This window comes from Glycine soja, chromosome 18, assembly GCF_004193775.1.
Source record: "Glycine soja cultivar W05 chromosome 18, ASM419377v2, whole genome shotgun sequence".
NCBI lineage: Eukaryota > Viridiplantae > Streptophyta > Magnoliopsida > Fabales > Fabaceae > Glycine > Glycine soja.
Window position 1 is genome coordinate 39,375,466 of NC_041019.1, and position 13,466 is coordinate 39,388,931.

The 13,466-nt window shown below is 33.4% G+C and overlaps 2 protein-coding genes across 7 annotated transcripts in view; one reads left to right on the forward strand and one right to left on the reverse strand.

Moving 5' to 3' along the window:
- Positions 1–201, forward strand: part of LOC114394816 — a 7,296-nt gene extending 7,095 nt beyond the window's left edge. For all 3 annotated transcript variants that reach the window (XR_003662849.1, XR_003662850.1, XM_028356488.1), the window contains exon 5: positions 1–201. This exon is cut by the window's left edge and continues 41 nt beyond it. Coding sequence is in view for 1 of the 3 variants with exons in the window: in XM_028356488.1 (XP_028212289.1) it covers positions 1–73 (73 nt within the window). In the remaining 2 variants the exon portion in view is untranslated.
- A 1,799-nt stretch (positions 202–2,000) lies between these two features.
- Positions 2,001–12,349, reverse strand: LOC114396450 (phosphatidylinositol/phosphatidylcholine transfer protein SFH9-like). 4 transcript variants are annotated; one of them, XM_028358429.1, is made up of 17 exons: positions 11,955–12,349; positions 11,232–11,276; positions 10,812–11,112; positions 10,173–10,272; positions 9,658–9,924; positions 9,490–9,567; positions 8,787–8,888; positions 8,657–8,706; positions 8,450–8,549; positions 8,262–8,351; positions 8,060–8,152; positions 4,631–4,718; positions 3,661–3,720; positions 3,338–3,570; positions 3,168–3,242; positions 2,397–2,567; positions 2,001–2,303 (listed from the first exon to the last, which is right to left on the reverse strand). In XM_028358429.1, the coding sequence occupies exons 2-16, from the start codon at positions 11,236–11,238 to the stop codon at positions 2,517–2,519; spliced, it is 1,695 nt and encodes a 564-aa protein (XP_028214230.1). In that variant the 5' UTR covers positions 11,239–11,276; positions 11,955–12,349; the 3' UTR covers positions 2,001–2,303; positions 2,397–2,516. The 4 variants fall into 4 exon arrangements, with proteins under 4 accessions (XP_028214230.1, XP_028214229.1, XP_028214227.1 ...); XM_028358428.1 differs by having other exon boundaries at positions 3,338–3,720; positions 8,111–8,152; XM_028358426.1 differs by having other exon boundaries at positions 3,338–3,720; positions 11,955–12,348.
- Between the last annotated feature and the right edge of the window lie 1,117 nt (positions 12,350–13,466).

Sequence of the window (13,466 nt, forward strand, 5' to 3'; positions counted from 1 at the left end):
GTTTAGGCTGTACCAGGGAAATGCTATGATAAATGTGACATCGGGGCATAAGATTTTATTTCATATTTTATAATTCCAAGAATAATATAGTTGTTTTATGTTTTTCGCTTTAGTGTGTCTTCTTTTCATTCAGAATGGGCAGCCTTGTTTTAAGTCGAGATGATTTTATCAATATTTGAACAAGTTCTATTATGATTTTACTAAGCGAATCTGAACCTTTTACCCTTTTGAAATGTTTTTATTTAAATGTGTTTTAAAATTTTCAATTAATTCCACATTCTTATCCTTTTATTATTGATATATATGTGTGGGGCAGAGGGTATCACAATTAGCCCTTGAAAAAGTGATTTCATAAAATTAATTAAAGAAATCACATACTAAATTCATTTTGACTCCTACCCCAAGGTTAGTCAAAATAAGTTTATCACATCAAAATTGGAATTTTTTTATTTTGTATAAATTATAAGTATATTTTTCACGAAAATCGTATTCATATTGTATAAGATTACTATAAAAAACAAAATTCTCCTTCTAAATATTTATCGTAATTATATACTCAAAATTTGAATTTGACCTATAGTTAGAACTAGATCAAATCAGTTGAATGTTTATAAGTTTGGATTTAATTGCCAATTTTATGCTTTATTAATTAAAAAGGGAAATTTTCAGTCTTTTGGTGTATAGAAGTTTGGAACTATCTTTTAAGTTCGACAAATGTCAATTAATACCTTTAGATTTTTATTAGGGGATTAATACCTTTAAATTGAGGAAATAAAAATTAAAGTCTTCAATGAAGAAATATTCATTATTTTGACACACAAAAATCATTTATATTTAATAATTTAAGTCAATTAATGACCTAATTTTACATAATTTTAGTCGTATGTTGTTCCTCAAAATGCCTAGAGAGCAGTGTAATAGCTCTGCCTTTTGCCAATCCAAGGTAGGTATGAAAAAATCATCTACAAAATAATAAATTGTCTAAGTAATAAATAAGCCATATGTTAGTCTTTAAAATCAATATGATGTCACGAGATTGATAGGTAGATAACTTTCCTCTTAAACATATGATCAGGTATTTAATCCTCGTGCCCCTGCTTATGAAAAAGTATTCGTTAAATTTCAGTGCCTCAAAAAGATTGGTCCTTGGCTTTCTACTAGGAATATTATCTTGGGTTCACCCAAAATGTGTTAATCCTTAAACATTTTTTTAATTCAATGGCATTTTGATGATTTTATTTAATCAAAGATATGTTAAAATAAATTTGTTAATCATTTTGGTTTTCTGTCCGGAGCAAGACCCACGACACTAGTTAAGTAAAATAGAATAACAAATCCAGGGTGTGTACGTTGCTAATTTTGGACTACTTTTTGGCTAAGTATGATAAAGAAAATGTAGAAGGCATATAATCTAGTATTATAAATTTGATTTTTTTTAAATGAAAATATTCTTAACTGATAAACTAGTCAAATTACCTTATAAGTTACTAAAATGCCTTAAAAGCTCCTAATTAACCAATACTCTCAGGCTACACATAACTAAGACCCTTATATTTTTTTTAAAGAAGTATAACTGAGTCAATTTCAATAATTTTTATCATTATAAAGAAGAACCTTAAAAGAGTTTTTTTTTCTCATCTTTATCTTTCTTTTTTTTTCTTTTAATCTAGTGATTATAACAAGTAACTTATCTTAACGATTATACTAAAATACTAAAATATGAAGGATGAGGAGGAAAATGACTCTTCTAGAATTACTCTTGTAGTTTACTTGATCCCTCTTTTTTATCAGGATTAACTAAGCCGCTAACCACACTTCACTCTTGATTCTTAGTTGAATTCTATCAAATTCGACAGCATTGTTCTCATGAGAAGGGATCAAATACAAGCAATCCGAACAATACAGTGGCTTAATAACATGCATGTTGACACTTCATATTATAAAGTCCACAAATAGTAATTTCTCTAAAAACTAGAGTAATAAAATAATCCAAAACTAAATTTCAGGAGAGAGCACGTCCTCTAGTAAAATCCAAAATTTACTATTAAGCGCTCGCTATTTGTTACAATGTATTACAGAAAATGTCTTTTCGGCATATATGCAACTGGTATTAAAATACATCTGAATTTGAGTAGCATACTTTGTATATATGTCCTCTGTACAGAAAAGCCAATAAGAAAATAAATGTGGTTAACACAGTTATACATTTAAAAGGAATATTTGGAGTCCAGAATCTTCATAAAAAATTATTGTTGCCTTCTATACATTGGGGCTATGCACTTCCCATAGCCCATTCCTCAAGCCTGAAAAGAAATGGATATTACAAGATACCACTGCTTCTTTCAGGGAGTCAGAGAGTATAAATTTGTGTTTATATAAATAGAAGGAAAAGTCACCTATGAGAATGAGAGTAATTCCTTTAAATAAGCCAATAGAAGTTTTTTAGCTCTGGTAGTAATTCAGCTGTAGAGTATCAAAAACAATAGACTGCAAACTGATGCTGAAAAGAGGGATGCTCATCGTCCTGGGGCATAACTTCTATTTTTAGGCCAACATGAGTTTGTTCCCTGCATTTTAGGAAAAGTTATCTATCATCTGTATATACTATATACAAGCATTCAAATAAGTAGGAAAAACTTATCACCAAAACCCATTTACGACTTTATCTTCTGAGAATAACATGTCAAAACTATACAAAGAGATGTGCACAACTCAAACTGAGTAATATATTAGTAAAATGTAATGCAGAGATTTGCACAACTCAAATTGATCAAGGACCTCAATTTAAGGTAAAGTGAGGAAAATAAGATGGTGATGGTTGATGTAGCTTTACTTTTGGATCCTTACAGTCGTAATCCACTTTGAAGAGTTTCCTATCCAAATTAGCATTTATGTGTCCGATATACTGAAAGCCCAACTATGTGATTTAACGACTTCTGCAACTTTTACCAGGAGGATAGGATATAAAAGGAAGTTATTGCGTGTGTACTATAAAGACAAATCTCTATGGCAAAAGATTTTAGCAATCAGATTAGACATAAACGTAACTCATTGTTTTGCTTCAGATTAACAGAGAGGTATGCACTCAGATCAGAGCAGCATTATAAGACAGTCCATTAAATTTTTATATTTTTTCAAACTGAAACTGGGGGGCAATAGCAACTTACGTCAAATTTACTATCCTTTAGGCTTTCCAATGACTTGGCAAGCTCAACTTGCTTTGAAGCAGTTGCTAGCAGGGCCTAACATGAGCAGCAAACTCAATCAACACAATAATATAAAATCTCTAAACATGACATTGAAAGTGAACAATTTTATGGTAGGAGATTGGCACTACCTTCTTTGTTTTTTGCAAGTCATATTCTATACATTTTATACGACTCAATGACTCTTGAAGAATATCCTCTTTTTCAGGAGGAATTGTTTTAGGTTTATTGGCCATCTCAGTTACCACTGCCTCTAAATTCTGCAATCTTTGCCAAAGAGGCTCTTTTATTGCCGGAGTTATTAATTGTTCCTGTGAATTGGATTGTGCCGATTCTGTTTGCCCATGGCTTCTTGGTTGGTTGTCTACAGAGTGAACCACAAAAAATTTCCCCAATGCCACAAATACTAAATAAATACAAGTTAACAATTTGACTGTGATTTGAGCCAAAATACTTGTGATATATGGAATTGGCTTCTCCAGTAGTCTTCTGAGATAATTATTGCTTGAATCACCTATCAGATGCACCATTTTGCACATTTAGTATAGGATACAAAATTCTTCTAACTAGAAAGTAGAAAAGGAAACAAAATGAAGAGTCCAACTGGCTCAAACTAGTGATAAAGCCGTGCGATACAACTTTCAGCAACAAATAATATCAAGACTAAAATATGTTTTGTCCTTGTGAAATTTGGAAAGTTCGAATTTCATCCCTGCAAAAATTTCGTCCATTTTCATCCTCATAAGATTATAATGTGTCATTTTTTAACCCGGAGTAAGGGTCAATTGTATCCGAAACTGCGATAATGATTTTTTACATTGGTTATACATATAACCGATATAAATGTAACTTTTTCTACATTGGTTATGCATACCAATGTAAAAAAGTTATACGCATGTGTTCGGATATCCGAACCTTGCTCTTGGCCAAAATGACACATTATAATTTTATTAGGACGAAAAATTTTGCATGGATGCAATCTGAACTTCGCAAATTTTACAAGGACAAATAACATATTTGAGCCTAATATTAATCTACACACATACATAATTAAATTTCAATCAAAGTCTCTGGCACTAAGCAAACCACAGTAACAAATATCCCTCCTGTACTTGAAACACAGATTTCCCTAGGAACTTCCATCCCATCCTGGGCTTTCATTGTGTGGTGTGACTTGGTTAAGCATGGACAAGTGAAATAATTTGCCTAACAAATTGAAACTACATGTTTGTCCTTTCATGTTCTCATGGCTCAAGTCAGGCATCTAAACCAATACTGTTCACAGGTTACACTGCAAGTTCTATTATCATCAATAATAAGCCATAAAACAAGTTCATCCTCTAATAAATATCTACAAAAAGAATGAAATAGAGATCAACCCCTCATTAGAAGAAGAAAAAAAAAGGTGATAAGGAATCACGTACTTGTTGAATCAACATCCCCAACAACTTCTCTGGCAGCATTTACAGGCTCAAGTTCGTTGCCGGTAGGTGCAGAGTCTCTCATCCTTTTCTGAAATAGGGTTCCATATCATATATGAGTTGCAGATAACCTATATAGTTCAGACAAAAGTTCAAAGATAAAGACTATAATCACACAAAAGAAGAAACAGGCAAGTTCCTCAAATTTATCTTCAAGGGAGCATTTGTACGAGCTTATATGGATTTATGGAAATGACTAGTGACCTTCTTAGTTATTGTAAGTTTTCTTTAGCTTATTAAAATAATATTCATGAAGAGCTTATATGGATTTATGTAAATGACTAGTGACCTTCTTAGTTATTGGAAGTTTTCTTTAGCTTATTAAAATAATATTCATGAAGAACCTTATACAAATAAACTCGTTTTAACTTGTTTCAGTAAGCTCCAAAGTTAAGCTTGTAAATAAGCACTAAATTGATAAGAGCTTATTGAATAAGTTCTTAATTAAATTGTTTAACCAAGAGTTCCCTTAATCATCTTAAATAGAAAATGCTATAGACTTCCAATTTTGTTCCACATCATTTAGCTTATTTCAGTTAGGTTTAAAGTTTAATCAATCAAATCCTAAAATTTTAAATTTGGCATCTATGGTCTTAAATAGACCAAATGACTTTACTGGTATGGAGCCCAAGAAGATGGTCTATTAGCCATTAATTTTATTCAGAGAAACCCAATATAAAAATAACCAATTGAATATTTAAGCTTTAATTTTCTAGTTTATTTGAAATCTTTTTTTTTTCAGTTAGGTTTAACTTATCCTCAAATTTTTTAAAATGGCACAAAAAGTATCCTAAATGACAGACTAAGCTGATGTGGGAACCAAGAAAGTGCTTCACTAACCAACTTCATCCAGAGAAACTGAAAGGCAAAAAAGTAAGAAGCAGAACCTCAATGTTCCAAAAGAAAGAAAACAGATCTGTTTTTCTTGAATTTAACAGATATCTATAGCTTTGGATGAGTAAACCATTAAGCTTCACAAGTTAATATCAAAATGAAATAGTATCTACACTAACTCAATACCGACGAATCATGTAATTCATAGCAGCCTCAGCCATCCCCCATTTTGTTCCCTAAATCACGTACATACCTTCATACTACGGTTTTGACATCCACAACCACAATTTGGGTGAACTGTGATGAAATTATTCTTGCTGTGATCGAAAGCTGACATGTGTACAAATATACATAAACACTACAACTATAGTAATAGAATTCCTTTTCATTTGGATTAGTTCTGTCTTGATTGGTTTCACTAAAATAAGCTAGGGGTTACCGCAGCATTCCGTGGCCTTACAATCACAGGTAAGAAACGAATACTGGTGAAATTTTTGTTCATGGCAAATAGACATGGGTAGTTAACCACTTTTGCAATTCTTTCGGATTTTGAGATATTATATGTTCTATATTCTAGATTCTAGATTTTTTCAATTTGTTGTGAATGTAAATTTAGAGAGAGGGTGAGCGTGTACTAAGTGTAAATTTAGATACATGCTATGAACCTCAACGAGGATTTACAGTGTAACTTACGAATGACATACAATCAAGTATCAACAAAACCACTAACAGGAATCAAAACGATCTTTGTATTCTAGATTTGATTGAATTTAAATGTAGTCCATTTTCAACATGCAATGAAGTGCTCTACATAAATGCGCATAGACAACATTTTGATGCACATTGAATTTTTTCATTTTCAAATTGTACAATTTAAAAAAAAAAAAAACAAAATTGAACTAGCATTAACTACTGGAAATTTACTTGATACCAGTGTTATCAATTGCAGATCACAAATACGGCAGAAAGCCAATAATCTGCTATATCATATAACGGATAGCATCATGGATAACTAGATGAAGTCGCATAGCGGTTGAAATATATGTATGCATAAAAAAATTTAAGTTGTATGCAAATTATAACAGTGTTTTACTATAATGTGTGTCAAGAATTACCACACTAAGCCTTTATTTGTAATGAACAAATAGGATCAGTATTGATTACATAGGATCAATCTAATAATGAATAATAAGGACTAAATCACTTATTAATATCTAATCATAAATAACAAGATAATATGTAATCTTAACACTCGCCCTCAAGCTCGAGCATATACGTCATACAAATCGAGCTTGATACAAATGTGATCAACCTGATAGAAACTAAAGGCAGTTCACTAGAGATGCATCACACGTCTTGTGTGTGAACTTCACGCGTGTGACAGTGTTTTGAGTTGGTGGTGTTGGATTTGTCAGAGGGAGACGCTTCTGGTCGTTTGGGCACGAGGGCGAAAAGGCAGCGCAGTGGCAGTGTAATAGTGCTCGCAGCAGTTGCGGTACTGTTCAAGCAACAAAGGGGGCTGTGGCTGAGGAAAGAGGAAAAAAAACAAAAGGGAACCGAAACAATTTGGCACGTCACGACGGCGGTCTCTAGAAAGGTCAATGGAAAAAGACAAAGGGTCGTTGGAAGACTGGAAGCAAGCAGAAAGGTCCACCAAGGATGTGGAAATAGGTTGTCAGAAATAGGACAACTAGCTGAGAGGTCCACCGGGGACAATAGGTCCTCGGTGGAGAACAACTTTCGTTATTCCTCTGTCAAGAATAACCTAAGCTCTAATACCATATAACAATGTTTTACCGTAATGTTGTGTCAAGGATGACCACACTAAGCCTTTATTTATAATGAGCAAATAGGATCAATATTCATTACATAGGATCAATCTAATAATGAGTAATAAGGACTAAATCACTAATTACTATCTAATCATAAATAACAGAATAATATGTAATCTTAACACAAATAAAAATAAAAGCATAAAAATTGGCATAACATTAACCCAAATTCAATTGCCATAGTCTCGAATGGAGAATGTGACTAATTATGCCATTAGTTAATTGTACGTAATTTCTGTTACACCAAAATTTATTCCTAGTATCTAATGCATAATTTCCACCTAGAAAAGTTGTTCAAGCAAGGCATATATGTATATAAAACATGACACCGGATACTAAAGATACTTGATTTGACCATGAACCTATAAAAAGATGAGACTCTCGAAAGGATAAGAAAATATTTGCATTGGATGGGTCATGGCTCCAATCACCAGGATTAGATATTAGCAAGCTGTATAGTTCAAATTATTGTCAACTCTGTCATAACATAAATCAGTCATAATCTTTGTTTCACTTCCTTTCAATAGCATATGACATGAGCAAAATACTTTCAAAAAGTATAAAATGCATAGTAGTCACTAGTCAGTAAAGCTTCTTGTTTGGGAGATAAGAAAAACTGCTAAGGATTTGAAACTCAAACATATAAAATATATAAGAAACTAAGAAAAATAAAAACAAAAAACAAGGAAATATAAACTCAGCCCACTTTTTCACTAGAAGGAACAGATTGTACGAAGGCTGAAGGATGCAATCTTACTGCTGACGCTGATAGAGGTTCAGATATTTCAGTGCTTGTAACCTATGAAGAAAAAACCCACGAGTAAAGCTTTACATTATGCAAAAGAGTATGAACAAGACTTGTGAATTGTACAACAAAATACTGTCGTGGCACTAAATTCATGTGTGACCTTGCTGGCGTATGACTTCACATCTACCACATCAGCAACAGAAGAACTTCCAAACTTTGTTAGCTTCATTGCTTCCCTAGAATGCAACAGCTGTAAATAGAACAAGGGGATATTAGCTGTGCAATTGAGCAATAATTCTTAAATGTGATTTCATACAAACGTGGGAGATAATCCCAATAATACCATACTTTCAAAATGTCAGGATCATTCCAAGGTCCCTTATTAGATCTAAGACACCCTCCATCATTTGGGCACGAACAACTGCCGCCGAGGAAATCTGGAAGTTGGCTGTTGAAAAAAGGACAAAAAAAAAAAAAGGAATGCTCACATGATATGCATTATAATAGACATAGAAGCACTTAATTAACTGGGACAGTACAAACATAAGCACAAACCTTGAGTCAATAATCTCTAACAGTCTGCTCTGAAACTTGTTGCCTAAAACCTGTAGATTCAGCATGAATCATTTGTACAATGCTTGTTCCTTTCTAAAGTGAAAACATACAAAGAAAAATAGATATATACATGTATTTTGGCTGTGGTCCTTGGATCAAGAAAACCTTTTGCAGTATTCCATAGTAGCTTGAACCCACTACCAGCATTAACAATGAACATCTGGTTTAATGTCTGAAAAGAAAATGAGCAAATCAAGAACTGAACAATGACTGTATATCCAAATTACCTACGGCAACCTTGTTTTTGCAGTAGGGGTTACAGAGCATGGTATGATTTATGTATTATCATTGTATTAGTAGGCAGTATGTTAGGATGGGCATTGTGGGTTCATTAAGCACAATTGCAGTTTGTACCCCTAATTCAGGTTCCAGTCCTAAATCCTACATGAAGTTGAATTCATGTACATGCATGCACCCATGTGAACATATGCATGATAATAGGAATGGTTTAAGGAAATAAAAGAAAAAACAAATTAAAACTGAACTTTGGAGGAAAAGAAAAGAATATGCAGAAGCACCGACAGTCACAGAGACCTACTCAGTACTAAATTCACCTTCCCCTGTCATGAATAGGTTGTCTCCTTATTCCTCTCCATTTACAAACAAACATAAGCTTGTTTACTTTTCTTTCTTTTAAGAATTTTCCATAAAAGATCTCAGAATTGAATTCTTAAGTTGAGAATGTTACTTTAAAGATCACTAAATCAAAAAAAAAAAAAAGGAAGCGCATGAACTATGATTTGCTCATCAAGATATATTCAACATTTAATTACCTCAGGGTAGTTATCACCATCAATTTTTTGCATGCGCATAACAAGATCATGTGCAACTTTGCTAAAGCTCACCCAATTCTGCAAAATATACCAAGTAATAAAACGTTTTGACTTCTGCATAATGCTATTTTGGCTATTCAGATATGTTGTTGTAAGCATAGAATTTACCACTCCATGCACATCAAGTATTGTTGTTGTTTTATCTATATGCCTCTTCGCTGCAATAGAACATGCTGGGAATTTCTCTTTAAACATTTTCTCAAATCCCTGAACATGATATTTTAAAAATCGATCTACTGTCGTGACATTCATCAATTTGCTGGGTTCAACTTTGCCAAGTCTTTCAATATAAACCGGCCGGCCCTCTTTGTCCACACCATGGTAACCATGAGGATAATAGCATTGTACCTCTTCATACTCCTTATATACGAAGTCCTACATATTATTTATCATAAAACTGTTGATTAAGTAATTGAAAGATTGAAGTTATTCATGATCAAACAAATAATGTTGGGAAAATCTTCCAAAAGGGATATATGCCGGATTTCTCCTCACTAGAATTACACGCTATGGGTGGCTGTTAGTTCAAAACTCAGCTAAGCTCCTTCAATCTTTCGGCACCAATTAGTAAACAATGGCTTCTTTAAAAAGTAAAAGGAAAACAACCAACAACCAAACTTTACCTGTAAAATACAATCTACTCCATACTCCTTCCTCCAATGGAGCATATCTGCCCACATCTGGACTGTTTTATCAATGTCGAACTTTCTGGCTTTCAGAAACCTGCAGCATGAAAACATCACCAGCCTTTAATGTACTGCATGTCTGAAGATTTTTCTTTTGTACAAAACATGTCTAGAAAACTACTTAAACAAGATGTTTTAATTTTTGCCAGAAGTTGTTGCAAAAAAAAAAAAAGGTTTCAAATATCAAAGAATGACAATTTGGACGAACAATAGTGCATTTACTGAATCCCTGCAATGAACATTAATAATAATCAAATATCTGGATCTCTCTTTAAAAGAGGAAGAATAATTCAAAGAAAGCAAAATCATGTAAGTTATTGAGGAAGGAGCTACAAAATGCCACTCCAGACAAAGTTCCAGTTGCAACTTTGCATGATTAATATTCCTCAATTAAGGTAAAATAGAAACTGCAGCTATGGCAGATAAATCAACATTCAATGGGATATGAACAGCATAACCAAAATACTCCATCTATTTAACACCTCTAAACTTTAAGGCGATACCACTGAGCAGTTAAAAGAGAAACAGGCAAACAGCACACAAATAGAAAGGAAATTCTATGACAAATTCATTTACCTCAGCATTTTATGATAATCATCATGGGAATCTGGAAGCAGATCTCTTGTAAGTAGCACCTGACGAAATGAATTCACAGCTTTTTCCTCGTTAGCATCACGGACATCTTCTATGAAAATTGAAGCAAAGTCACTATCTGCTACACGTGTATTACGCTTCCTGAGACTATAAGTGAGTCTGGTTGAAGCAGTCATTGCTTTTCTCCTAAGAGATCTAGCTCGAGACTTCCGCCACTCATCCTCAGAGATTTCGGGCTCAAAACATCTACCCCTCTCATCTTCTTGAGCTAATACTTCTTCTCCTAATCCCATAGACATCAATAGTCAATCCCAAAACCACAGTCCCAAAACACAACCAGAATAACAAAGATATGTTCAGAAAATCAACATCTCAATGCCACACAGGACTACAGCTTTGTACCTGGCATTCTATTCAAGACGCAAGTAATTTCCACCTAGATTGCCTCTGCACCAAGGGAAAAACAAGAACCACCTTTAATAACAACAAATCCAACCAAGGACCAAGAATACTCACCAGCTAAGCCATTAGAACATTTATCAAGCATTCATATATAACACAATTAATCAAATTTTTCAACTGGATTAAATTAGGGAACAAAATCCAAAAAGAAGACACTAACACAAGTATACAGATCAATCAACAAGACAAACATTGGATTACACCATTACTCAGATTACCCCTGCATCAAGGTAAAACAGAAAGTAAAACATAGAACCAACATCCCAAACTCTAGGGAATCTAGAACTTTCCACAGTTGAGCCTTACGCTAGAAGAAATCCACAACACAACACGATTGATCAGCTGGATCAGTTCCCCCAATGATCAAAACCCAAAATCATAGATCAATCAATAAACAAGACAAAAAACAACATTGACACCAAGAAAGAAAAGGACCTACATTGGACAACAATAAAGAGAATCCAATAAAACAACATCAGAATTAACCAAGAAAAACAAAATTTTAATTTTAAATGCTGGATCAAAGGAATCACGAGAAGGAAAAAGTCAGAACCGAAGAATCACAGATCAATCAAAAAAACTAATCCGTCGAAGCGGATTTCCGATCGTAAGGGAGAAAAGGAACGACATTGCATTCAGTCATTCAGTCATTCATTCACGTACCCTAATCGAAACAAGAGCGAGAGAGGAAAAGAGCAAAATGGGTATCGCTTTCTGTGTGAGATCGAAAAATGGCGCCCCCCTCTCTTCGTACCGAAACCCGTACGGAGCCGCAGACAGAGACACGCATAGAGAGAGAGAGAGAGAGAGAGAGAGAGAGAAACGTAGGAACAAACGAGGGGACAAAGAGAGAGAGGCAAGTCGTTATCAAAAGCGTTAGGAGTGGCGTGCAACGGCCGCTTCTGTTCTGCGAATGCTACTCTAGCGCTAACGGCGGCTGTTTGGTTTTTTCTGTTGGTGGAAGTCTGATAGTGCCGTTTATTAACGGAAGGACGGGATGGAGGAGGGATCGGGTGCTGATGATTTAGAATACGGGCGTGAGAAAGGAAAGAGGAGTTGAGAGTCTTTTGTTCTATATAGTCTTGAACACTCCGAGTACATATGTGTGTTTTTTTTATGGTAAATAAATAGTTATTTTTGGATGAATAATTCGTTGATAAATGTATTCCTGAAAGATGAAAAAAAATATAAAATTTAATCATGAGAGTGTAAAAAGTGTGACAAATACATTTTACTGTTAACTTTTCGTCTGTCATAAATATGTCCCTAAATGATAAAAATACAATATTTATTCTCCGAAAGTGTAAAAAGTGCAACAAATATATACGAATGTTAACTTAACTTCAGTTCGTCAAAATAGAAATTATCGAAAATAAACATTGTAGTAGTTTACCAAAATAAAATATTGTAACAATGTACCAATTATTACAAATTTTTCCAAATTACCCTAAAAGATAAATATATCTGATAGCTCACTTCTTCAAATTTTGATTATTTTATTAATGGAGACAAACTAAAGTTAACAATTGGATATATTTGTCACAATTTTTACACTTTTGGATAATTTGTTTCTAGTTTGTTTGTCAAAATAGAAATTATTGAAAATAAACATTGTAGTAGTTTACCAAAATAAAATATTGTAACAATGTATCAATTATTACAAATTTTTCCAAATTACCCTAAAAGATGAATATATCCCATATTTCACTTCTTCAAATTTTGGTTATTTTATTAATGGTGACGAACTGAAGTTAAGTTAACGTCTGTATATATTTGTTGCATTTTTTACACGTTCAGGGACTAAATACTGTATTTTCGTCTTCCAGGGGTATATTTGTCAGCAAATTACACATTTGGAGGACAAAAGTAATTATTTACCCATTCATATTACGAGAGAGTGGAAAGACGAAAAGTTAAGAAAATTTTCTACGACAAATATGTTTCTATGTTGACAATTAGAAATGGTCACGTTGGTAATTATTTCAGTGACAAATTCATCTCTCTGTGCCACGTAGGCTATTTTATTAACGGTGACAAATGAAAGTTAACGACCAGATATATTTGTTGCACTTTTTACACTTTCAGGAACTAAATTTTGTATTTTCATCTTTTAGGAACACATTTGTTACTGAATTACACATTTAAGGACAAAAATGATTATTTACCCCTTTTCTA

Coding starts and splice junctions, on each gene's coding strand:
- LOC114396450 (XM_028358426.1), bottom strand. Junction 9,925..10,172: donor GAGTAGATTGTATTTTACAG/GTAAAGTTTGGT, acceptor AATAATATGTAG/GACTTCGTATATAAGGAGTA. Junction 8,550..8,656: donor TTAGAGATTATTGACTCAAG/GTTTGTGCTTAT, acceptor TTTTTTCAACAG/CCAACTTCCAGATTTCCTCG.